General features: G+C 37.0%; 2 protein-coding genes across 3 annotated transcripts; one reads left to right on the forward strand and one right to left on the reverse strand.

Annotated features, from left to right (window-relative positions):
* The first annotated feature begins 7623 nt into the window (after positions 1-7623).
* gabrb1 (gamma-aminobutyric acid type A receptor subunit beta1) lies at positions 7624-22679 on the forward strand. The gene is made up of 9 exons (XM_056761415.1): positions 7624-8331; positions 8416-8507; positions 8634-8701; positions 14760-14980; positions 16650-16732; positions 19245-19379; positions 19739-19891; positions 20040-20290; positions 20416-22679. The coding sequence occupies exons 1-9, from the start codon at positions 8228-8230 to the stop codon at positions 20761-20763; spliced, it is 1455 nt and encodes a 484-aa protein (XP_056617393.1). The 5' UTR covers positions 7624-8227; the 3' UTR covers positions 20764-22679.
* Positions 22680-22877: 198 nt separating this feature from the next.
* On the reverse strand, positions 22878-25513 carry commd8 (COMM domain containing 8). Of its 2 annotated transcripts, XM_056761417.1 has the most exons (6): positions 25253-25513; positions 24828-24881; positions 24564-24719; positions 23804-23956; positions 23532-23687; positions 22878-23441 (listed from the first exon to the last, which is right to left on the reverse strand). In XM_056761417.1, the coding sequence occupies exons 3-6, from the start codon at positions 24708-24710 to the stop codon at positions 23421-23423; spliced, it is 477 nt and encodes a 158-aa protein (XP_056617395.1). In that variant the 5' UTR covers positions 24711-24719; positions 24828-24881; positions 25253-25513; the 3' UTR covers positions 22878-23420. The 2 variants fall into 2 exon arrangements, with proteins under 2 accessions (XP_056617395.1, XP_056617394.1); XM_056761416.1 differs by lacking the exon at positions 24828-24881 and having other exon boundaries at positions 25253-25512.
* Between the last annotated feature and the right edge of the window lie 1356 nt (positions 25514-26869).

The raw sequence follows: 26869 nt of genomic DNA on the forward strand, positions 1-26869 counted from the left end.
ATGCTATAGGGTTGACACTGGATTATACATTGAAATTTAAAGTATGATGAACATTCACGTCTACTGTCTGCTGACTGCTTCAATACGGATAATACGACAACAGTTTAATCATCTGAAGCGTATATTCAAGGCACAGTTAGATACTATAGGGCATTTCGGACAGACTTTGGCAAAATACAGCAGATTCAATCATTATTGTTTTAGAGTCAGCCATGTGAAAGACATTACATCAGACTTGGATAGCTGTAAGCAATGGAGGGTGATGTGATTCATAAGGACCATAGTAGGGTCCTTTTGACCTACTAGAGATTCAATTGTTTTATTCTAGCTTTTTATCCATTTAAAGGTTTAAAACCATAATTTTTGCAAATACACATTTAAGCATCTTAGTTCTGTTTTATTCACACATTTAACTACAGCATCAGTCTTTCATGTTTTAGTGGAGACGGTGTGTGAGTAAAAATGTATGTCCTGTATATGAACCCCGAGATGGATGAACAGAGTCTGAATTTCATCTATAGATAGAAGTAAAGCCCATTTGTGGTAAGCCATCTTGAAGCCATCAGCCTGAATAAATGATGCCTTGATGACCGAAGAGTGTGGAACTCCTAAAGATTTCAGCAGAGTGAGAGAGAGTGATCAAGATAAAGAGAGAAAGAAAAGATAACTAGCATGCATCCACATGCACCATCATGGAGACGTTTTAATCAAGAGCTTCCTCAGGATGTAATTTTATACATGTCTGATTTGATCGCGGCAATGAAGTACCCATCTCGCATTACTCTACGGTGAGCAAACAAACAACACTGATCTTCACATCTGTTTTTGTCACCTCAAACTTATTTGAATTTCCAGTCGCAAAACACTACAAAATCTAGTACACCTGACTCTTACCGAACTTGAGAAGTGAAGTTCAACCAACCAGGAGTGCGGGTGGGGAATTTAAAAGGTTCAAGGGAAGTACGTGAACAGGTTTTGCTTTGTTAAACCTATCAAACTAAAATTACGACTAAACAGTACCATTATCATTTTTTTAAATCGTTAACTTTTAGGAAAAGACAACACATTTTTTGTCTCAGACTATTAGAACAACATCAAACTAATGATAGTAATGCACAATGAACTAACACAAACAGTTGTATTGGAATTAATGTAGTACTAAATGGTAAAATTGACTTTAGTAAATGCTTCATGTGTTATTCATTGTTAGTTTATGTAAGTGAAAAATTGATTAATTGGATGCAGGATAACACTTTATGTTTACACAATATATATATCGTATATAAAGACATACACGGACACATACATGTAGCCTATATGTTTAGGAAATATCTGCATACATATATTAAAGGCTTCACCCAAAATGTTAATTCTGTCATCATTCACTCACCTTTAGGTTGTTTGCATTTCTTTGTTCTGCTAAACACAAATGAAGATATTTGTAAGGATGTCAGTAACCAAACAGATCTCATCCCCCATTGACTCCCACAGTATTTATTTTCCCTACTATGGCAGTAAATGGGGAATGAGATCTGTTTGGTTACTGACATCCTTACAAATATCTTCATTTGTGTTTAGCAGAACAAAATTAATGTACACAGTGCAGACATATTATTATAAACACAAACGTTTTTCTGGGTGCGATTAATCGCAATAAATTGTGGAATACTCCTTCGATAGTACACCAAGAGAGAGAAATTCTGCTTTGGATCCGAGTCTTTGGGGAGAGTAACGAGCTTCACAGATTTATGTGTGCAATGAGGCAAGATGTTCACACATTTCCCCATGGCTTATTTAAACACATACACCAAGACTTATAAAACAGACACTCGCACAGACAGGAGAAGGTTTTTAATGCAAGTGGTTAGTTTCAGTGTTCTTGTAAAGAGTCCAGGTTTTGCTGTCCCATATGCCTACATGTCTTATTCATGTACCATTTGCTTCTTGACTACAGTATATCAGCTTCTAGTATGTGTGTGTGTGTGTGTGTGTGTGCGTGTGTGTGTGTGTGTGTGTTTAAGTGCAGTTTTTGTACATGTAGGATGGTACAGTGTTTCCATCACAGATGTTTTGGATGGGAGGCGAGGGATTTATGAAGAGATGCTAATTAATAAATCAGACAAACAGAAGCAACAGAAATACAAATACAAGATCAGAAAATAACCCAAACCTGGAACTTCTCATTTCTGAAGTCCACCACACACACATCACTTTTAAGTTATGGCAACAGAAACATGAAAGATCAGGAAGAGTAGATTGAACATTTGACATCAAACATTTCTTGTTGAGCTCCATCTCATCTTATATCCGGCCTTAGCATCTCACTTCTATATTTTGACATAGGTTTTCATCTTTGTTACAACCAAAGCAAACACCTTTAAATTAAAACATACACACACACACACACACACACACACAAACACAGGAACAGCGTGGGATTCAGTGTCATCAGAAAAGAAAGTGAGAGATAACAGAACGTGTGATGCTTTGAAAGCAGTGGGTCATGGGGCAATACATCTACTTCAGGTCTAGCATTTGGAATAGTTCAGCGTTCCTCCTTTTTTCTCTTTCTCCCTTGTTCGCTTCCTCTCTCCATCACTTAGATAGCTACGGAGGCAATGAAGAGCTTTTCCCATCCAACCTTTAAATACACAGCGCTATTCACAGAGGACACCCTAACAGCACAAACACACTACAGACACTAGTCTATAGATCATCGCAAACCTTTTATCTCCAAGAAAAAGCAGACAAATATGTGAAATACATAGACATCTGATGATCAAAATGGTCTGTACAAAACACACAAAAGACTGTGTGCATGTCACTGTTATGCACATTTCTATGCAAACACGTCACATCTCACCTGTCGTTTCAGTAACGTGAAGTGAAGAGATATGAAATAAACTAGAGGCATTTTTAATACTAGCCAAGCCATATGACAAACCTAATTTCTCAAATAGCAATGAAAAAATACTGTTTCCAAACACTCCCATCTGCTGTGTTTCAGTCATGACATTTGGTTAAAAAGGGGGGTGGGCATTTTGAGTAAAGATGAAGACGTTTTGTGGATTTTTGTGAATTGTTTAAAGAGTTTATGGGTAAATGTTATTTTCATGGGGACTTTAAATGAAGAGAAACTTCTTTAAGTTCTTCCCCCTGTTATTCATAATAATGGCGGAGGTATTATGCAATGACACAAGCTCAGTATAATGAAACAATGTGTATGATTTAGCATAGGCATTTTTGTTGGCTCGGATGTGCAGTTTTATTATCCTCAGTATGACGTGCCCTCTAGATTTTTGGAGCGTACCCAGAAAAGCACTACGGTAGCCGTCCCATCTGACTACCAATGACCTCACAGCGTTCCATTTTGCAATTCTCATCAATTCATTCTGACCAGGACAGTTTAGTTATTACGTTAGGGGTTTCAGTCATTTCATATTATGTGACTCATCTCAACTAAGAGACTCATTTACGCGCAATCCTCCTTGAGGTATGATGAAGCTTGCGCCTTTAGTCAAAGAAAGAATTGTTTTTCTGCCAAGTAATAAGGGTAAAAACATTTATATTAAATACAGACATAACCATCACTCTGAGGTAAAGAAAGGCTCGGTCGCCAACTTCCGTACCAAATTGGGTGGATCTCCATTTGTTCCATTTGTGCACAACCCAATCACATCGCTTCCATTATATAACACATTTTTTAATGTCAGATTACACCAGCAGTATTAACAAGTGTCACTAAAGGATTTATGCAAGTGCCTGTGTAATAATGGCTTTATCTGAAATAGGGTCAGACAACCCGTAAACAGACCGCTGGCACGTCACCATGGCAACACCCAGTCCTGCCACCCCACTGAAGTAACGCTGACATTTCTCAAACAACACAATAGCACAATACACACAAAAACAAGTGTACTCTAAATCGAAACAGGATGTCCCGAATTGACACAACATCTTTAATTCTGTCTAGGGGGGCCCCACAAAGCAGTCACAGGGGCCCGTGTAGTCATTTATTCAAGCAACACGGGCTTCAGATGCTAACCATACAGAACAGTCAGAGGTCCAGTGCTAACCCACTGGGCCTTTATACAGCGTAATCGCCCGATGGGGCTCTTTTTGATATAAAAGCATATTTACTTAAATTTTGTCAAAGACAACACAGGTTTTGCACTGTTGAGATGCTGCTTTGAACGCAATTGCAAGACCAGTTAAACGGAAGTGATTTGTCTGATTGACAGCAATAAATCCCGATTCATAATTAGCATTACAAGTAATCTTTCCTCTATAAATGACCCATCTGTGGTATGATAAACACAGCTGAATACACAATCATTAAGATCTTTATAAGAACAACATTCTGTCTGTGGGTCTATAGTGTGTATGCCAGAATAAACACCAAGTAAGACAGTAAATTAAAATGTGTAAAATATATTCCAAGTAAACAGATTTCACAGAGTTATTTGTAATATCTTCTGTCAGCTCTAATCACCAGATATGTTGTAACAAACACGCACACCATTATTTTGGTTTACTACACAAAACGTACTCTGAGCATAAAGAGATTTTGTGTTACTCTCTTCCATTCAGCCTTAGGCTCTCTTAATATGAGTCTGTTGTATTAGTTTGTCTACTAGTTTGTGAAATTATGAACGATTAAGTTACCAATGTATTACTTTGGCAGCAGCGCCATCTGGTGGCACTACTGCAGCATTAGCCTATTAAAAGTTTGTTTATATGCTATATTTTGATTGAACAAAACGTATCGCACGCAAAAAAATGGTTTTCAGAGAGAGCTACGTTGCATCTATGATATACAGAACCTAAATGAGATGCCACAATGACTAACGTAAAATAAAAACCTAACGTAATGTAAATGAGTAAGGAGCTTCATTTTTTTATGCTTTATTGAACATTTTGTTATAACAGAACAATTTTACAACAGAAACTTAACATTAAGAAACACTTGGATTAGTAAGGAGCTTCATTGTCCGCACCTGTCAATCTTCGCTGACGTTTCGTCCGGCATTGGTCCTCCCCATAAACCCCTCCCCAGTGTTGGGCAAGTTACTAACAAAAAGTAATGAATTCATAGTTACTCATTACATATCCAATAGTGTAATTAGATTACTGTACAAATTGCTATCTCCAAAAAGTATTTAATTACTTATTACTAATTACTTTCAATGTCCTACATCAACCTTGATTAGTTAAGTGATTCAAGGATAGATATGAAACAGCTCTTAATTTATTCAAATAAATAATATAAAACTACATAAAGTAGTATTATTAACTGACCAAAGTATTACAAATGTGAGAATGATATATTAAAGCACATATTTTAAAGTTAGACTTTGAATTTTGATGTCAATTAAACTATTGCACACACATATATTACAGAACACTGCCCCTCCCCTAGTTTAATAGATACTTTAAAATGAACCATGGTCTTAAAATATTTAGTGTCGACTTATTTATTTGATAAATGTACCGCTAAAGTACACGATAAAGTCATATTTTTTGTCTTCCCCAGAGGTGTGCACGTTACTGCTATCAAGATTGAATGATGTGAATATTGCTCCTCACTGTAAATCTGAAATAAAATAACGTGTCATGAATTGACACATGAATTCCTGCAAACTTTTATGTTTGTTATCATGTGGATCCACCGGTGAGCACGGCAGTGGTGTCATATAATTCAACAACCCTAATTCCTGAAAGCCACGAGGAGAAACAGCAGGTGAATGATGTGGATGGGTGCTGTTATAAAATGTGCATTCTGTGGTTTTCACAGTATAAGAGCAGCTTCTCAGTAAGGCGCATGAACCATGCTGTGAGGTGTAGGAGGTGAATGTGACTCTGCATTGATTCTTTGCTTCTGTTTGCATTAATGTGGTGTCTAGTGCATGCCTGCGTGTGTGATCACAGACCAGTGTTGACAGAACACAATGGCCCGGTTTCACAGACAAGTCTTAAAGCTAGTCCCAGACTAAAATGAATGTGTGACCTGTCTTAACTGAAAATAACTTGCCCAGAAATATCTTACTTATATCAGTGCCATTAATTTGTCTCAGCATGCACACAAGTAATGTATTCTTCTTAGGCGTTTTTATAAAAGTGACATAAATATCTTAATTCAACCAAAGGCCTTGGCTTAAGCTAAGCCGTGTCTGTGAATCCGGGCTAATATTTTTTTAAATCATTGTGTTGGTCTTTTATGAAACATTTTTAAAACAACAGGTTAACTATTTCATTTACTTTAAAATAAATATAACAAACTGAAAAAGAATAGCCTATTATTTGATCATTTTGTTATAGTCGATTGAAACGTTTTGTTTTTGTTTTAGGCATGTATCGAAGAGAGTGACATTTCTCACTGCTTAATACTTCTATGACTTTTGCTATTATAAGCAGGTTTTTATGAGATGTCAAATTTATTGCACTTTGCAGTATGTTGGGGGCCTTGAATGCAAATAAGGGGGCGGTTGTTGCACTGTTGTCAGGGGATTTCTTTGAATGCTTATGAATACAGAACAAAGAGGACCAAAATGAGCTTCCTGTTTGCTCTATAGACCACTTTGGAAAATATGTCCCAGAACAACTTCCTGTTTCAGCTTTTTAACACTGCACAAACTTTCAGAATACGTTCAGAATTGTCAGAATTCAACCAACAGAACATTTTTTACTAAACAAATATCTTTAATGTCAATTTTATTTCAAGACACAGCACAATAGGTGATGTTTCTGATGTTCAAAACTAATTCGGTTCTGGTCTGGCCTGTTCTAAACTCAAAGTGATATTCTCTTAGTTAGGCTCTCCGGATGTGGATGAACATGCAACCTGCTTTGTAATGTAAAAAAAAATAGTTTTTAAATTGACTACAAACAGATGGGGGGGGGGGGGGGAGTTGTAGAAAATCTACATTATGCTTTGCTAGCAGAAATAAGATACTATTAATGAAAAACTCCACAGTTTTTTCTCATTTAACAAAGACAGCACTCTGGTGACCGAGAATGTGCTGTTAATTCTCTGTTGAAGAGTTACAGAATTTACATGATGCACTTTGTTGACCATGTTGATTTATTTTATATTTTAATGATGGCAAGAAAAGGTGCCACTGTTGCATTGCTTTGATAGAACTTCAATGAGACTCCACATGATGGCACCACACTAGGCTATTTCAGTACAGTTTAGAAAAAAGGAATGTTAAACTGCAGATGCTTTTGTATGTCCCAGCAAACAACTCACGCTTTAATGCTTTAATAACCTGGAAATCAATGCTAAATAAAATATCATATGGAAATAGCAGGTACTTAAAAAACTTTGAGAAATTACAGAATAACACTGCAAGTACTATGATTGTTCTCCAAATCACCTTACTTAATAGTGTAAAGCATATAACTATTTTTTGTCTTTCTGTGTGCACTTAAATCTAAATGAATTACCTTTATAACTTCTGGCTTAGTTTACAGATAATATTATAAAGCAGGCCTTTATTTATTATATTGGATTGTTTAACGTTTTTGGACGAAACAGAACACATCCCTTTGTATTTTAGACTTAAAAGACTTCAAAGATGGCTCTTGTAGTTCTTCACATCCCCAATCCTGCGCCCTGTCCTCCTCTGCCCGCATAAATTATTTCTACGTCCTCCAGATATTAATGCGCTTTTTCGTGGCCCCTGCTGTTTTTATACATTTTACTTGTTTCTAACAAATAATTCAGTCTGTCTGCGGCGCGTGATCCGGGATGAAATGAACGATGGTTCTGCACGAGTTGTCCAGGTGCACACACACCTCAAACAAAAAATGCGCAGTTCATGATGCGCGCTCCTGCGGCGCGCTTCTACAAATCAGAATCATCACTTAGGTGCACAGAACGGATAGGTGAACACATCGCAACGCAAGTGTACGTTCAGAGGACTGCCGTGAGCTGTCGTGTGTCCGGTGACCCGCTGGAGCACAGCGCGCCGGGGGCGATGGGATCTGACCGGCATACTGATACGCTCCGCAAGAAGCATCCCCGCGACCTCGGCGACCGCAGCATCAGCACCGGGGAGCCGATGCAGGAGAACTCCTCCAGCTGTCACTTTGGTTGCTAAATCCTTTTGCGTTTCATTATTTTGATGTTGGTTACACAGCCGCGCATGCGTTGCTGTGTAGTGGAAATTGCGGTACCGCTTCTTCAGACTAAGTTTACCGATTCTGTTGCCGTTTATCTTACTCGATGATGAGAGGGATGCTGAGCGCGTGGACTCACTGGCCCGCTGGGATCTTTTGTCTCCACATGTTTGTGGTTTTAACGTTTGGCCGAAGCCCGCCGGCGAACAGGTAAGATGCGTAATGTGTTTGTCCATGCATGATCTGCCTGCATGCATTAAGGCTGTTTCTTTAATAGCCCCCCTATCTCCCCAGTGTGAACCAGCACAGCAACATGTCATACGTCAAAGTCACCGTGGATAAACTACTCAAGGGCTACGACATTCGTCTCAGGCCTGATTTCGGAGGTAAGAAGTTGTATTGTGCATCTACACGTTTCTTTTATTCAGTCTCACAGTCACCATTTTTACGGATGATGTAAAAGCTGATGTGATGCTGTGTTTAAGCGATTGTGGTGTCTGTGCCCTTTGCAGGTCCTCCGGTTGATGTCGGTATGAGTATTGATATCTCCAGTATCGACATGGTGTCGGAAGTGAACATGGTGAGTAACGTGAACAGTCCACAGGTGCTGCTTTAAGAGATAGTGGTTTAATAATATTTGTGGGGTAAGATATCCTTCTAAAGCTAGGGAAGAATAAGGTGGGGGCAATGGACTGTAGTTCTATGGACTACAAAATAAAAGTGCGGTTTCTAGGTCACTGGGGAGCAGAATTGAGTTGTAATGTGTGATCTTTTCTTACACAACCTACACATACATTAGCAAATTGATTTGGAACTGGCACAAAAATGTAATGTATATAATACTGTATACACAATCCTTTATGAAACATAAAAGTAACATTATTTATATTATATTATTGAAATTATAACTGCATACAATGTTAAGAAAAGGTTTGTCAATAATTGTTTTATTGTGGCAGGTGTACAGTACACGTTCCCTGGCTTAGCAAGAATATACAGGATTCAAATATAAAGCCTGTTTCTATTTAACCCCAGGTGTGGCCTTGCAAGGGGTGATGCGATGCTTCAAGTCTAAGCTGAGGTTATCACAGGTCAACTTTGTTACAAAGTGTCACATTTCCCATGCTGGAAAATGCTTTTTTAGTGAATTATTGATAGAGGGCCTGAACAAACCCATTTCTGCGTTGGTCTGTCATACATTAATTATTTTAGTAAGTGGAAGCTTTTCACGATGGGCACAGTGATTGGAATTGGAGATCCAGAGCAAAGAGACAGTAAGCATTAGCAGAAATATCTCGGATTCGTCTTTTTAGACGTTTTGAAACGGTTTTATAATGATCATCAGACTGAGCATAATTACAATACTGCAGATCCTGTAAAACTCTGTACCAATTATTTTCATGCCTTCGTTTGTTTGGCAAGATCAGAGAACAATGAACAGTCCCGAAATGAAGTTATTGTGGAGTTTGACATAAATGAAGGGTGTCACTTTCTTGTGCTGCAGAGTTATAATGCAGTGGATTTGATTATGGTAAAATTATGGTGGTTGATTTTCTGCATTGTTGGAAGTGTTTAGGAAATCCTGCATTTGGCGTGATGAGCTGTAAGTGTTACCAACACATTTTCTCATGGTTACTTTTCTCATGTTCTAAATGTGCTGTGCTAGTATCCGAAGAGACTAAAAAATAATAAAATTGCAGCATCAAAAATCAGTTTTGAATATTTCATTCAAGTTCTATATTTCCAGAAAAACATTTTTCCTATTTCACGAATGGAGTGGTGCTGGGATGACATATTTTTGTAGGCCAACCCCGAAGATAGTGCCACACTGGTTCCCTCCTGGCGTCTAACTTAATGCCAAATGATGAAGTTGCATTTAGCAACTTGTTAGCAAGCACCGTTTTTAAGACTCAATAAAGCTTTAAAAAATCACAAGTTTTGGTGTGTTTTATGTCGTAGATTAAAGGTTTTGTCTACAAAAGATCTTATTTTAGCCGATTTTCCAAAAACCCATTCATAGACCATACGTGCCATTTTTCCAGACATGTCCTGACCAGGATTTCAGGTGCATCCTCCGGATATTTAAATTCATATTCCTGTCGAAATATAGCCGTTGCTTTTCTGAAATAAAACCTGTAATAATAAACCTTGATGACGTATGCAATGAACAAGTGCATCATGCGACACATCGAAATCCTGGCCAGGACGTTACCATAGACTTTGCGATGGAACCTGGAGTGCTAAAAGGCTAAGTCGCTTCCAGGGTTTGCATACAAGAACACAGCACTTATTTGATTTGATTGATAATCTACAGTCAAACCAAAAGTTGATCACAGAAGATCAGCTCTCTTCTCAGTGCTGTCACATATCCAGTGCTTTTAAATACTGGTTACCTCAACTGCACTCGCTCTGCACGGAATCGCTGCAGTGTGCACTGGTGAAGCTTTCAGTCAAATATGTAAGAAGAAGATGGGCTATGGAATGATGTATTCCTAAATGAATGGTCAAGAGGAACATGGCAATCTAATAATTATCCAGCAGGGTATATAAACCACTGTTTTCTTAAATCTGGTCTGGTGTCTGTTCTCCCTCCTCCGGCCCACATCAACTCTCTATCTTAGGTGTGTTGTCCTATATAATCTTCCAATAAAATTTAAATTACTGTAGTAGTCCCACAGGGTGAGGTTCTAAACCTTGGTCAATCTAAACCTTATATACTGTATATCTAAATCTTTGTGTCTACTTTCTTGCACAAATAAAAGGGTGAGGATGAGTAAATGATAACAAATATTTTATTTTTAGCTGAACTGCCTTTGTTGTGGCGAGTCAGGGCATCATGTTTTTCATTCATTCTTTACCCAGCATCCCTTTCTTTTAGTCTGTGTCATTTTGTCTCATCATCTGTTTCTTCACTTTGCTGTGTCCCTCTGATACGAGTGTCTCACGCCATTTTTTTCTTGTTTTCTTTCCATTTTTCAAAATGAGAAATAAACATAAAGGCCAATAACTAATAATAATAAAGGCCAGGAAGAAATACCACTAACAAAACTAACTAAAATAACAAACCTAGCAGACTGACTTCAGTCTTCTTTAACTCTTCAACTGGGGTATGTCTTTTATGTGTTGAGTATACTGTAGATAAATGAGGTTATGAACCTGTCAGATTCGGCTGTGATACTTTCCTGTAGCTCAGTTGTAAGAGCATTGAGTTTACAACGCAAGGTTGTGGGTTCGATCCCAGGGGATTTCAAATACCTATGTAAAATGTATAGGATAAAGCAATTTAAGTCGCTTTGGATAAAAGCGTCTGCCAAATGCATAAATGTAGATGATACTGTAGGTATGGCCTGTGTGTGTGTTATTCAGTTGTTGTTTCTGCGTGTCCGTCAGGGTGCTCTGTAAAGAAGTTGAGGTGCTGGAATGATGATTTTAAGCGGTTGTCAGGGGCAACAGCTGCTTCTAATAATAGAAGCTGACGGAGGCATTTGTCCTAGGCGAACCTGAGGCACACCCATCCTCTCTCACTCTTTTACATCTCTTTTTATCTCTCTTTTTCTATCCCTGTCTTCGCTTTCTCTCCTCTTTGGCCACTCACATTACGTAACTTCACCCCTCATATCAGATTGGCACCTGACAGGTTTGCAAAACCCCTGAAGAATCCACACAATGTTCTTCGATAACATAATCCTTATTAACCTTCTTTTTCCATCTTTCCAGAAAAACTGTGAAGTGAAATCTTCTTCACAGTTCTACACCATTTACAGTATTCAGCCGTCCATACATCCAGTAAATCATGTCAAGATAAAAAGAATGTTCAAAGAAAGTTTGTTTCCCAAAGGCATGTTATGAAGTGATTGCATAGGCACTTTAAAAATCTGCAAACTAGGCTGAATGATGTGCGTGTGTGCACTCTGTGAGATGAATCTTAACCGAAGCTTTGCGGTACAGATAAGTCAAGTGGGGTGGGGGTTTGTTGAGGAGTGCTGGGACAGGGCTTACGGTCTTCCCCTCAGTAGGGCACCAACAGTCAATAGAAACATTTGAAGGGCTTTTAAAGCAACACCCACAAAGCTGGCTAGTAATCCCAGATGGATAATACAAGATGGTCTTCAGTTATTTTTAACAATTTATTTTTGGTAGCTATTTCTTTATTTGTTTAACACAAAATAATGAGGATAATATTGAAAAGAGAAAGTATTGCTGCATTGCAGCAAACCACTTCTACTGTGTATTGTGGAAGAGTACACCAATGTCTCACAGCAACCTAGTTCATTTTTCTACTGTTAAGTTTTTGCAATCCACTTGTGGCAATTATGACAAGAGAATTGAGAAAGAGAAAGGGGGAAGTCTTCAGTAAAAGATCAAAGTTCCTATTTATACCACTTTATGCCATCAGAGTTTACTTGATGCAGGCAGGTAATTGAAACTGAAACAGTGACAGAAAAACTGACTGAGCACTTATTCAAGTACTTATCCTAGCACCTTCGCTAACACAAGAAAAGAAAAGAAAACACTTACCTTTATAATCAAACAGATACTGTTCAACCCTTTATCTAGCTTTGATATTTTAATAAGTGAAAATTTGTCTGCAAGATGTTGTACATCATCTAGCCGTATTTGGGACTTGGTAAACTCCATTCTGATGCGCTAGTTGAAGTTATGATGCACTACTTCGCGGCAGAACAGAAGATGCCTTACGTCATGTGAAAAGGGCCTGTTCCATGTTAGGGGACCTTCAGTGAATGTAGATAGAAATAGGTCATTCTAAGGTAATAAAAACATTTCGCTTCATTATCTAAGATCTTAATACACCTCTACACCTTTATGTATATTATATTGCATTTCTGTCGATATATCATCCAAAAAATTACACGTTGGGCCATTTATGTTTCCTTTGTTTTAATGATGAAGTTATGTGGTCATCTCACAAGGGATTTTCATCATTTTAATTTAATCATACAGTATTAATTATAAAACAAATCTTTATTGTATGTAGATGTATGGTTATGTTAAAAGATTTTCCCATTTACCAGTTGTGTATGGATATACTGTTTCTAATAAATGTTCACTATCATAAATGGTCTTATTTTAGCATTTAGAATCATGTTGACTATGTGCTTGAAGGTAATTGCATATTTTGAAACATACACCTGTGAATATGTGAATAGGTTTGTACAGTCTAACCTTTGACTTTAACAATTTAGTAACAGGAACATTCAGATTTCAAGCAGAGACTATTTTTCACTTGGGCATACAAAGAATTGCACAGTCATGCAAGTGGCAATACTGAGACTGCTGGCTGAGAGCAGATAATGTATGCTAAGGTAGGCATAGAAATGCAGATGAATACCAAGAAAACAAAACACAAATCCTATAACAATCGCAAATGCATTGAAGTAACTAATAAACAAAGACATGTCCAAGATGTACCTGAGTAAGCCAATAGCTATGCTTAGTTTAAGTCTTTAGACTTGTTTATGTGAGTTCAGTTCACTAAGAATAGAAAATGTAAAGGCACCTGAGACAATAGAAACTTCTTACTGTACGTCCTAACTTAAAAGGATACTTCACCAAAAAATGAAAATTACCTAATCATCTGCTCACCCTTAGATTGTTCCAAACCTGAATACATTTCTTTGTTTTGCTGAACACACTGGAAGAAATTTGGAAGAATGTCAGATCTCACCCACTATTTACTGCCATGGGGGAAAATAAATACTAGGGAGTCAATGAGATTTGACAATCTTCCAGATATATTCAGATACATTAAGTTTTTTGTGTGAAGTATCCCTTTAAGATCTAACAAGTGAAATGTTACGTGTTTTAATATTTTTAGATCTAACAGGTGATGTTGAAATGCCGGATAGTTGAGGCCACTGCAAATCCCCCTACCAGGGACAATAATGTATATTTCACTTAATTTCATTTAAGGGCTTCAATATGGCAGTTATTGTTTGGCTGGCGAGGAGAGAGTTGATATAGCCGTATCATGACTTGAATGTGTATAATGAGATTGGCAAATTATGATGTTTTTCAACAACATGATATTCCAGGCCTGTCTAGTAGCTGGTCATCACAGTTGAAAGCGTGCGTTTTTATTTATCTGGAGGCAACGGCTCGCTGACCTTCAGCTTAATAGAGAAGAATTGGTGAGGGAGATCTTGGCTGGGGGGAAGGAGAGCTCAGCCTTGTTAAATATGCTTGCGGTTGTTGACATCCTCTGTGGTATGTCAGAGAGTCAGGCAGACAGCATCTCTAAGACTGCAGCAAATACAAAGAAACACGAGGAAAGAGATTTACAGCCGTGATAAATCATAGTGTATGGAATATTTACTGTGTGTTGGTACTGCAAGTGTATGTTTGCATATGCTAATGAGAAAATCTGTGGAGTCGTGAACAATGTCATAGTTATCATTTTTGTTGTTTGTTTGTACATGGTTTCTACTTTCTGTTAGCTAGATGAATACATTAAAGATGCCATAAAAAAATATTCTTTATATTTACTTTACAAATGTTTCAAATGCTATATTTTTTTCACAAATATTTTTTAAAACACACTCAGAGATCTTTTTAGATATAAATCATTTTGTGTTGTTTTGTAAACTGTTTTTGTCTTTGCGCATGTGTGTGTTTTACAGGACTACACCATCACCATGTATTTCCAGCAGTCCTGGCGTGACAAACGTCTGTCCTACACAGGGATCCCTCTCAATCTCACTTTAGACAACCGAGTGGCTGACCAACTTTGGGTGCCTGATACGTACTTCATAAATGACAAAAAATCTTTCGTTCATGGGGTCACAGTAAAGAATCGTATGATCCGTTTGCACCCTGATGGAACTGTGCTCTATGGTCTCAGGTCAGTGTGTTCAAGTGTCTTGGATTTTAGATGTGTTTCCTCAGTTAGATGTTTGTTTGTTTTGTTGTCTGTCCATGTGGATGAGTCTATATTTGTCTTCGTCCGCATTTTTGGTTGACCCTATTCCCCTGACTGTCCTAATGTTGCTATTTTGGAATTTAAAGCTCAGTGAGGCATACTTACCCTGTCATGGAGTAGAGGCTCTTTTTACCAATGAGATATGAGGCTGTCTCTGTCCTACTTGAACCAAGAAGGTCTGTAGTCCCTGGAGAAAACCATCCGTTAGCATTTATGTTCATCACAAGAACTAACTAATATTTACTTTATATTTCACGTTATAGTTAAAGTGATAATTTACTCCCCCCCAAAAAAAAAATCAAAAATCAAAACACAAACAAATATTTGTTTGAACATTCACTTCTATCGTAGGAACACAAAACCAATGCAAGTGAAAGGGGGCCAGTTAACAACATTCTTCAAAATATCTTCTTTAGTGTTCTGCAGAATAAAGAAAGTCATACAGGTTTGAAATGTAAATAATGACAGAATTTTAATTCTTGGGTGAACTATAACTAATGCAAACCTTATTGTGAAGTGTTAACGCTAACACAAACCTTTTGTAGTTTCATCATTTTTTATTTGGGCTGACAACCATCACATCAGATATGTTGTTCATTTATGACATGCTCAAACAGACCGACGAGTCATGTCACCGGACAAAAGACAAAGAATCAAATGGTCTTCCTTTACTGGGCAAACTGCAGACTTGTTTAGTTCGCAGTGTGATCTGAAGCTTCAAGCCGCCTCTCTCACTGCTGTATAATTTATGTGTAATGTACTATGCCTGAGAGGTATGGACAGAGCATACCACCTTAAAATAGTTTTAGAAGTGCTCTGTATATAAAAATAAACAATTGCTGATTAGATAAGCATCTTCATGCCCCTTAGAAACTCAATATCACTTTAATAAGATGCGTGGGTTTTTTATTGCTGTGTTTGTGCTTCCTCTGTCTGTAATAAGTGCTTTAAAGCCAACCTCACCTGGGAATTCAGAACGAAGAAGCAATTCCCTTATAAGTTGACACAAAATGCAGCAGTCATGCACCGAAAGGCCACTGTGTGTTTTTCCGTGTTAATTAAAGCTCAGCGCAATTAAGATCCAGCCAGAGAAATTTCTTAGAGGCTGCAGACATGACTGAGACCGTTTTCAGGCAATTAAACAGAAGAGGGATAAAGAGCGAGAGAAAGTAGGAGATTTCTCAGTAAGAGATGTCAGGAATGTTACTTGCTTCTGCAATTATGATGTTTAACAAGCATCACATAAATGAACATTTAAATGACACGTGAATAAGCAATACTAATGCGGTGCATTATTTATCAGACAATTATTTTCTAGCTATTTCACTCAATGGGAGTTGTTTAGGTATTGATTATGTTAGTTGTTTTGTAAAATATAGAAGCATGCACACTGTGCTTGTCATATTAATGTTAGTTCAGCATGACTGTTCTGCAAAGCTTTCCTGAGCAGGAATAGCATTAACTTTAGATCTCAGTAATCTTACTGTACAGTATGGTTGTGTTGTGTGAATGACAGGAGAGCTTAAAGAATAGTAAATCATTTTGATAAACATCTAAAAAGTGACTGTTTTTTTTTACCACATATCTGCAGGATAACTACCACAGCTGCGTGTATGATGGATCTGCGCAGATACCCACTGGATGAGCAAAACTGTACACTAGAGATTGAAAGTTGTAAGTATTTGTGCATGTTTTAACTGTATGATTGCAGCTTGGAGGGCTTGGTTATATTGTATACTTTACCCAGCACTGATATATTGAATTATGGAAAACGTGGAACGGCATGGTACGCGTGGGTACTGTATTGAGGGCTGTAACAATATCAGATTTTTACTTCATGGTTACCGGGGCCAAAAGAATCTGCCGTAACAATATTATCACGATATCTGTTTAATGTTTTAATTTAAAACAAATAGTTGAATTAATAAACAAATAATGTAATGACTGACATTTATTTTTAATAATGTTTATTTTGTGTTTTCACTTTTTTGGCCCAAAAATAAAATTGAGTGTAGGGATTAGAGAGAGTGTCTGTAAACCTTGTGGCTCTTAAGGCAAAACTTTTAACATGTGCTGAATTATTTAAAAACATTATCATATGTGTAGAATTAATACAGTGTCGATACTCACGTTTGTGTATATCACGGTTATTTACACCCCAATAATAAGCAGTATTTACTGAAAAATTAATAAAAGTTTAAGTTAAAGTTTACAAATTTAATAATCACAAAGATAACAAATGCACTTAACTAGTTGCTTTGAAAACGTTTTTTTTTACTTTTCCTTTTATAACAATTTCATATACAGTAACTTTAATATGTATGCAACACCCTGCACAACCAAAACTAAAAATTAATTGAAAAGTTTCAAATGTCTTTTTTGGTCAAATGGAATGCTTTGTTCATGATATTCACATCTATGGTAAAGCTGAACATGTCATGATACATCATATATGTTCATCTTCGTGTTCAGCGGGCTCAAAGGTGGAGCAAGAATTTTAGTGGCAGATGTCTTTATTTGATCAACATTTAACATATTATGTAAATGTAACATCTTGAGGAGAAAAATCTATGATTTAGGTGAGCAGGTATTCATAAACATGCAGCTGAAGTCAATAAGGATAAGTGAGAAAAAGAGAGGGTGTTAGAACGGAGAAAGAACAATGAGTGAAATAGCACATTTTCACCTGAGAAAATCAGAGCTCACTAATGCACCTGCTCTAATGCAGAGAGGCTTCTTCATATCTCACAGCACTTACTAATACGGATCCGTTCTACATTTCAAGTTCAAGTTTCAAAGAAATCATTCCAGTTGCTCAGAAAGACGCTGGAATTTTTCCATCACATGCTGCAGTTGCAATGCAGCAAAAGCACTGCTGCTATCAGTTATGTAATCAGAATGAATTTATGCATCATCTCATTTATCCTCAAAATATACCATGCTGCAGAGAATCTGGATGTGCTGACTAATCTCTCTTTTTCATCTTTCTCAGTCTCTTTGACTTTCTTTGTCGGTCTTTATTTTGCACTCTTTCATCTCTTCCTCTCCATCTCTTTGGCTCTTTGTATCTCTCTTGGTGACAGACAGTGCTTGTAATTGGCTGTCTACTCTGTTGGGCAGACAGCTGTAGCCTTGTGAGGCTGCTGTCATGTCACAGTGTCACAGCATATCACAGCATGGTGGAGAAATCACAAGACCAACATCACAGCAGACATAAACCATGTCGCTTTCACACAGCAGACATGAACCATTACGTACATCATATACACAGGGAACAGTGGCTGTAATGTGGACAAAACTCCCCGAGCGTTTTTTTAAATAGAATGCAAAATTAGGTCTAGAAACTTTTACAAAAATCTTTTATATGGTAGCAAGATTAGAACCTTGCAGTTATAAATGTGTTTTTTTATCAATAAACATTGACTAAGACAGACAATTGTATATATATATATATATATATATATATATATATATATACATATATGTAATATATAATACAAAATATCGCCTGATGCCTTTTACGAGAGTCTTTTACAACTCTTGGAACAAGATTTCAACATTCTAGTAATTAAACCCTGATATGCATTTCATTACTCAATACATATTGAATAAAAACATACAAAATGTACAATCAATTCAACTAATTGTGGCAAAATAATAAAAACATTGTTGCAGTTGTTTTATTTATTTATTTTTTAATAGTTTGTAATAGATTTTGTATTTTTAGTTTTTATGTTTATTTTATTTTAGTAAATATTTGGCTATTTTGTTGTGCTTTATATTATATTGTTATAAGTTTAACTTATTTTCAGTTTAGTTTGTATTTTAAGTTTTATGATTTTAAAGCAGCATTCTAAGGCAGCAAGTTTTTCACACAATATAATATGATATAATATAATGTAATGTAATATATTAATTATAGTTTATTTAAAATGCTGGACAGACATTTGAAGTATGCCTTTTACTGTAATGTTCTGCAGCGTTGTGCTCTCCTGTAGATAAGCAGGGAGTGTCTGCAGGGAGAATACTGTCAGTCAGACCTGGACAGGCTTCTCAGGTTTCATTTCAGTGCAGTCACAATCTGACTTACAGAACTGACAAAAGAAGTAACTTTACCTTTTGTTGTGAATGTTGATGTGTGTGGTGAGTATATTCTGAACCTTTCAATGTCTCTTTTGTCTCTCAGATGGATACACCACAGATGACATTGAGTTTTACTGGCAGGGTGGGAGTTCAGTGACTGGCGTTGAAAACATTGAGCTGCCACAGTTCGATATCATTGACTATAATATACTGTCTAAAAAAGCTGTGTTTGCCACAGGTACAGTGTGTTCCCTGCATAGTCAGATGTATTGCTTTGTGTAGAGATGAGTCAGATCTTCTCGCCCTTTAAAAACTACAGACGGGTTACCTTGAGCTTGAAATCATACAGTACACTGAAGTATATGAAGAGTTTATTTTTTCTTTTTGTAGTTTTAATAGTGTTTTGATAAAAAAGGGTATGCATGCGTCTGGGGCTGAGAATTGACTTAATCCCCCAATTGTATGTTTTATGTCTAAATTATCTCACACATTTAACACGCATGAATGACAGTTTTTATTAACATGTAAATGCATTTGAATGTCATCATACCCCATTGACATTTAGTAGGCTACTTATTTTTTATTTCTACTTTTCAGGGTCGTACCCTCGTCTGTCCCTTAGTTTTAAACTAAAGAGAAACATTGGATATTTCATCCTTCAGACCTACATGCCTTCGACCCTCATCACCATCCTGTCCTGGGTCTCTTTCTGGATCAACTATGACGCTTCAGCAGCAAGAGTTGCGCTAGGTGTGTGTGTTTGTGTGAGGTCACCCTGTACTTCTCACTCATGTTTTTTCATTCTCTTTTTCATTCTCTTCTCCACATTCATTCTTCTAAACCTGAATCCATTTGGGGTCGAACTATCACATACTATTCATGTTTGAATTCTCTTTAGGAATCACCACTGTTCTGACAATGACCACGATCAACACTCATCTTAGGGAGACATTACCCAAGATCCCTTATGTGAAAGCCATAGACATCTATCTGATGGGCTGCTTTGTCTTCGTGTTTCTGGCTTTGCTTGAATATGCCTTTGTCAACTACATCTTCTTTGGCCGCGGGCCACACTTACAGAAGAAAGTGTCGGAAAAAGCTGCCAAAAGCAACTATGAGAAAAGTCGAATGGACGGTAACAAAGTTCTGGTGGGTATGGATATACTTAGACCACCATAATAAAGAGAAAACGTTTTTGACGAATCTGTCAAAAACTTTGCAAACTGAAACAACTAAATAGTGTTATTGTCCTGTTTTATTTTTTCTTTGTAAAGGTTGATGTCCATGGAAACATCCCCCTCACACACCTTGATCTGCGTCTTAGCGGGCCTGAGATGCTAGGTGCCCTCGGGGACCCAAGGAACACCATGTTCTCTTACGACAGCGCCAGCATACAATACCGCAGGCCCCTTACAGGTCGTGACCTCTACGGTCGGCCCCCCGCCTCTCTCGAGAGGCCAATCCAGCGCAAAAAGAATCGTCTGAGGAGACGTGTCGCTCAGCTGAAGGTGAAGATCCCAGACTTGACAGATGTAAATGCCATCGACAAATGGTCCCGTGTCATCTTTCCCATCGCCTTCACCTTCTTTAATCTGGTATACTGGCTGTATTATGTCCAGTAGGGGGCGGCATTAACTCAGCTACACACATCAGGTCAGACTCTCTCACCCTCCTTTTGGTCATGACTTGATGTCAGGAAGGAGGAAGGAGTGCATTTTATAAATTGCCCTTCCATGTATATTGTTCACTAAAAGATATTCAATTGAAACAACATATCATTTAAATCTATAAGTTATTATCAATATCCAATGTTTAATCTTAAATGTAAGTGTTAAAATATATAAAAATTGGATTCATTGGATTTTTGCAAAACGCTTGGGTGGAATCAGCTTCACGTGAGACTCAACTGCAAAGACTGAATTGGATACCACAAACTCACAATTAAAGGAAAATACTTTACCCTGCAAACATCCTGCATGGCGGCATTGCACTTCTATGTCAGACCTATAAAACAGCATTTGGAGGTCATTCTTACAATTCAGATTGTTTATGTAGACGCCTCAAAGCAACATTCTGGGTTCAATGCAAGTAAAAGAACAACTTGGCCGAAAAGCACTGTTTACTGTAACAATATCCACCCACAGGAAAAAAGTTCAGACACCTATTGAAGCCTAAAAAACAACTTTACAGCTCAATAATAAACAGGATTTGTGTAAACAGAAGTGCTTTACAAAAAAAAACGTTATTTGTGTATATTTTTGTCTTTAAACCCACTTCATTGTTAGTGTAACTACTGTATAACCATACTGTTTGCTCAAAAAATACAAAACAATTTTTTAGGTAGTCAACATTATAGCACAAATTCGATTTATATGGTTTGACCTTACTGTATATCTTGTATTAAACCCAGAAAATTCCTTCTATATAGGCTGTAGAGTTACCGTATGTACAAGGCTTGCTAAAGATTACACCTTCACACACATATGTAGCTCTTCCGTGTACGTGTGCCAGTGTCTTTGTGTGACACACTTTTTGTGCTTAATATCAGTTCTCGCTAATCTAATGCCAAACATAAGTATACAGCAAAATACAAAAACAGTTCAAGCAGGAATTTATTGTGACTTCACAATTCCTCACAGTATATAAATTTGTACATTTCAACATATCAGGAAAGAAAAATTATGTCATCATGGTTTTGTGCTCCTTTTTATAAATCCAAGAACCCTGCTAATTATTTCGTTAAAAGTGGTGGTTGACTTTTCTACTTTAAAGACTAGTGTGGATAGCAAGAGTAACAAGAAAAGAGAATTTGGAAATATACTACACGGCCTCCTTTTGTTTGTTCCCTTTGATCCAATCTAAGGCTTTATTGTAAACAGACATTTAAACTGATCTTCCTGACACTAGTAATCTGACCTAAATATGGGCATTGTTGATATATAACTATTTATATAGTGTAGGAGTTTTGTGTATTTACTGTAAGCACATGCATTTAGCTTTAAACAATTCACACTGTGTTGTTTGTTATGTATTTTCGACACTCACCAAAATAATAGGAGATAGGAAATAATAACCAATTTGTTGTTTTTGTCTTTATGGCTGAACCTGTGCATTTTAAGACACGTTTTTACAGGGTTTCACGATGACTACGCAGGGGAATCACAATAACGTAATCAAACATAAGGGTACTTTTCTAATGCCCGGCATTGATATTGATATCATCATCAGCTATATAATTACACAAGGTGGCATGTAAATAAGTTGCTTGCTGTGCAAACATTAACATTTCAGTGACAACCTGCCTGGAAGATAATCTTCTTGGTTATTGATCAAAAGTGAAGCAACATTGTGAGACTCTCCATTTAAACTAATCAAGACATCTTGAGAATGGAAATGTATAAACAAAGCATATTCAAATTCGCTTTAGCATGAATACACAAAACACATACATGTGAAACTACAATAAACTTGATCATTTATCATTAATGCAAGGTGTTGGCCTACAACAGCAAATGCCAAAAACAAACAAACAAACCTATCCTAAGCATATTTTTGAACAGTATCCTATTACAAACCATTAGCCATGTACGATTTCTATAATTGCACTTAAACTTTTGGTTTGTGCACTCCGATGCAGGAGTGTGTCGTAGGAGAATGCTTGACTGACTGAATGAGATGCAGAAGGTGCTTGTATTTGAGTGTATGTATGCATCTGACTCGAGGACTGTAAGCACAGTTGTTCTTAAGGATACTTTATTATAAACCATAGACATTTGAATGAATTCAAATAAACTCTCACCAAACCAACTGAAATGTGAAGAGCTGTTTTTGTACTTGCGTTACTATGAACACACACAACTGTGAAAGAAATCAAAACATAAATCTGCAACTTTATTTGAGGGTTAAGCGCGTTCACAAACCGACGACCCTCAGGCCTCCTGGGATTGGGAATAATGAGGGCATTAAATCAAGAGAACTTGATTTAGAGCACATTGTAGACTGGGCACCTTGGATTTGACTTTATAATGAAGATTATAAATCATTTGGCACCTCTAACCGGTCAATTGTTTTCGATTATAACCAAGCTTTCACCTGGCCAACAATACAGTCTTTTGAGTTCTGTGTGAATAGCCGAGAGTCAAAGATATCATTTCTAGAGTCTTTGTGTAAAATTCCTATTTGCCGGCAAGCCGGCATTGTCTCAATACAGACATCAGAATATCTCTCTCAGAGGGGTTGACGGCACAGTCCCCGGAGAGAAAAATACCAGTCGGTGTCTTCATTTCAATTGCAGCACCACCTAAAATAGAACAAGTGTCAGGAAAGCTGTACATGGATCCTGCTGTTCACTAAGAATCCTCAATATATATTTTAATTATGACTGCATTACCTTATTAGCTGCCTCGAGTGCACTGATGAGTGTTTGTAGCTCCTCTTTGTTCATTTCTATGTTTTTAGATCTCTGAGTTCCATTATCTTTTAAGTCCAGACTGAGATTCAGCAGAGGAGTGTTTAAGGCTGAAAGCTTATCGCTGGATAGTGCCAGCTGGAGTGAGATGGTAATAGAACAAAGTGAGGGGAAAGAAAACAAGCAGTTGTTTAACAAATTGTACTTGTCATTATATTGTCACACATAAATGTGTACCTATGTGTTTGACGGACCTTAATTTGCCAGTTGAAGTCCTGTAGATGTGTGCTTGAGATGGCGTTAGTCCTGTCCACCAAAGCATGTCTGATCTCATCGAACCTGGACCTCACACACTGCAGAACGGCCTCGGTACGTGCCGTATCTAAATCACTCAGCAGCTCCCGAACCTACACATTCATGCACACAATAAAATAACTCGCAATAAACAGTGACCCTAAAATTATGTTATTATTTTTCTCTACAATGTTCTCTATTTCGTAAAAATACCACATAATGGTAAAAATGTTATATTTATATTTACTGACATGTAATTTCAAACCTATATTATCTCTATAGTAGCTTTTTGAATAAATGATTCTTTACGTATCACAGCTTTCAGCAGTCAAGCATGTCTGAATAATGAGTATAAACTTCACAGCTCAACAGGGAGCTGTGAATAAATGCATGAAAATGTGTTCTGTGTTCCGGGGAAAATCAACACCATATGGGATTGGAACATTGAGAGGACAAGTAGGAAATAGTGCGCTTAAATAGGGTGAACAAGAAGGTGATATGCAAGGACCTTTTTGTACACAAAATTACAATACGGTAAAAGTCTTATGGTCAGATTAATCCCACAAACATGGAAAAAAATATTACATATTAAAAGTTACAAACATGTTTAGTCAACCAAACACATAAGAGAAGAGGTGTTGTTCTACTCCAGTTTAAATTCTACACCAATTTACACTTAACATAGATCTAATGTTTATAGATGTGTTCTCCTTTCCTCACCTCTTGATCCGTGCAACCTCTCCCTACAGTAAAACGGATAAAAGATGAGAGGCTATTCATTAAATCCATCCATTCAGTCAAACTCCACCGGTCACTGAAGTCTGACCGTCTGGGACCCCGTCTCCCGCACACTTCATCTGCCACCATGTGTACGAGCTTAGACAGAAACAAAGATAAATTGAGAAGGTCATATTCTAATAGCTTCCATTACAGATGCTGTACTATTATGAATGATCAGTTGTTTATGATTAAAAAAATCATTACTTTATGCAGTCTTTGTGCCTTACTTCATGTTGTACACAGACCATTATATACTTCCTATAAAAACCAATAATAATAATAATGTATTTAAATTGTTTAATGAATTAATGTATTATTGTATTCGTTAGTCAACTACCACATGTTATGTGGGTATACTGTATATGTTTTAGAAAAATTAGCAAATAAACAAACTCAAGACAGACGTATTATACACCTTGTAGCACTCTAGTGTGGAGTGAAGCCGAATCCATCAGTTTATGAAATATGTTTATGAATAAAAAAATTTTATAGTGACAATGCTTGAACTGAGCTGCCAAGGCAAGCAAGCAGACTGCAAAGAGCCGCGTACTGACCATGCGAGATAGAAACCACCGCCCAGTTTTGTATTATTTATTTAATACTATACAAAATAAAGTGCGTCTACTTACTTTAGGACATTCTTCAGGCGATAATTTGTCGAGCAATTTTATCATTGTACTGCAGGAAATCCTCGACTTCAGTGATGTCAGCTGATAGAAAATCACGTGACCTCTAATACGTAGCGTGTTTGCGATTGCGCTGCATGATTTTCTTCTTTGTCATCGAGAATGCATGAAACAACCTTAATTTAATCAAATTTACACATTAAATTCAAAGTAACCTTTTAATGGCATTTACACATTGCAAATTTTGTGTTACTTGATTACGAGTAAACCCGGAAACATACGCTCGCGAAATTTCAAAATAAAAGTATGATAAATGAAAATTCACATTCATGCAAATTATTCATAGCATGTAAAAATTAAATTATAAATTGAAATGAGATTGTAACGTATTATGTCTTTTTATTTAGATCAGGTCCATAGAAAGGCAGGTGTTTCTTTTAAAGAAGGGATTAAATTAAAAGAACATACAAATAAAAGTACTTATATATGAACTATTTTGGAGGAGAAAGTAATACGTCTTTTGTTTTGTATTCCTTTACTTAAAATAAAAACTGTTAAATTGGCAAAGCGCGAAAATATGCTGTGCATGTAGACAAAAGAAAGAGAAAGTTTGAGGGTGTTTCTGTGTGTTGAGGAAAGGGAGTGAGCACACGGAGGATGCTGCTGTTGCTTCTGCATGCGACTATATATAATGAAGGCTCGTGCGGTTTCCAACTTAGCTCCTTGTAAACCAAGATTTCATCCGGTTATTAAAGTAATTAAAATACAATGAATGACTTAAACAAGTGCTTAAATAGCCTGTAACATTAACGTCTATTTCACCGTGTGGCCGAGTCGATGAGTCGGTAAGTTTAACGTCTTTGTTTTCCTCAATGTTACATCGTGTCGGTTTCGTTATATAACGTTAGACGTTTGATGTGAAGTCTTGGTTGGTGTCTAGTCCTTAAAGGCGACACAAGCGTTTTACTTTCACCCGAACTCGAGCTCACACCGACATGTTCATCTGTTATAAGTGTCTTTGTAGCTCAAAGACAGATTACTTTATGTTTTTAGATCTCCAAACAAGAAGCTTATTTAAATCATTTGTCTTGTATCGCGATAAGCGCGTGATTGCCTGCTTCAGTATCACGTGATCTGGGTATTTTTCTTTCCCTTTCAGCGGTATATCGTATTACATTGTAAAGTGGAACAATTAATTACCTTAAAATGTATTGAAAAATCGACTGGTCGAGCTGCCGAGACATGAAATGGATTAATGTTTTAGTTGTATTATTGGGTTGAGATGCAGCAAATATCATCTCCTTCAAATAAACATCACTGCATGCAGATGTATTTACTTATTTTGAAACCAATGTTTGTGTGTTTATTGTTTTTTTTTTTTGAGTTCTTGTTCCTTTTTTTGGAAGGTACTTTCTTGCTTCCTCTTTCTGAATGATTTTGGTTCATCTCACTTTGGACAAGTACTGTCCTGTAATATTCAGGAGGGTTTACATCAAACCAGTCAAACAGTTCCTCTGCATGAGATGGTATGAGGAAGCAAAAAATGTCTTCAGTTACAGACACAACTTATGCGTGAAGACACTGCGGAATCACTGGGCTTTTAACCAATGCACATTGTGA

The sequence above is a fragment of the Triplophysa dalaica genome, chromosome 11 (genome assembly GCF_015846415.1).
Source record: "Triplophysa dalaica isolate WHDGS20190420 chromosome 11, ASM1584641v1, whole genome shotgun sequence".
NCBI lineage: Eukaryota > Metazoa > Chordata > Actinopteri > Cypriniformes > Nemacheilidae > Triplophysa > Triplophysa dalaica.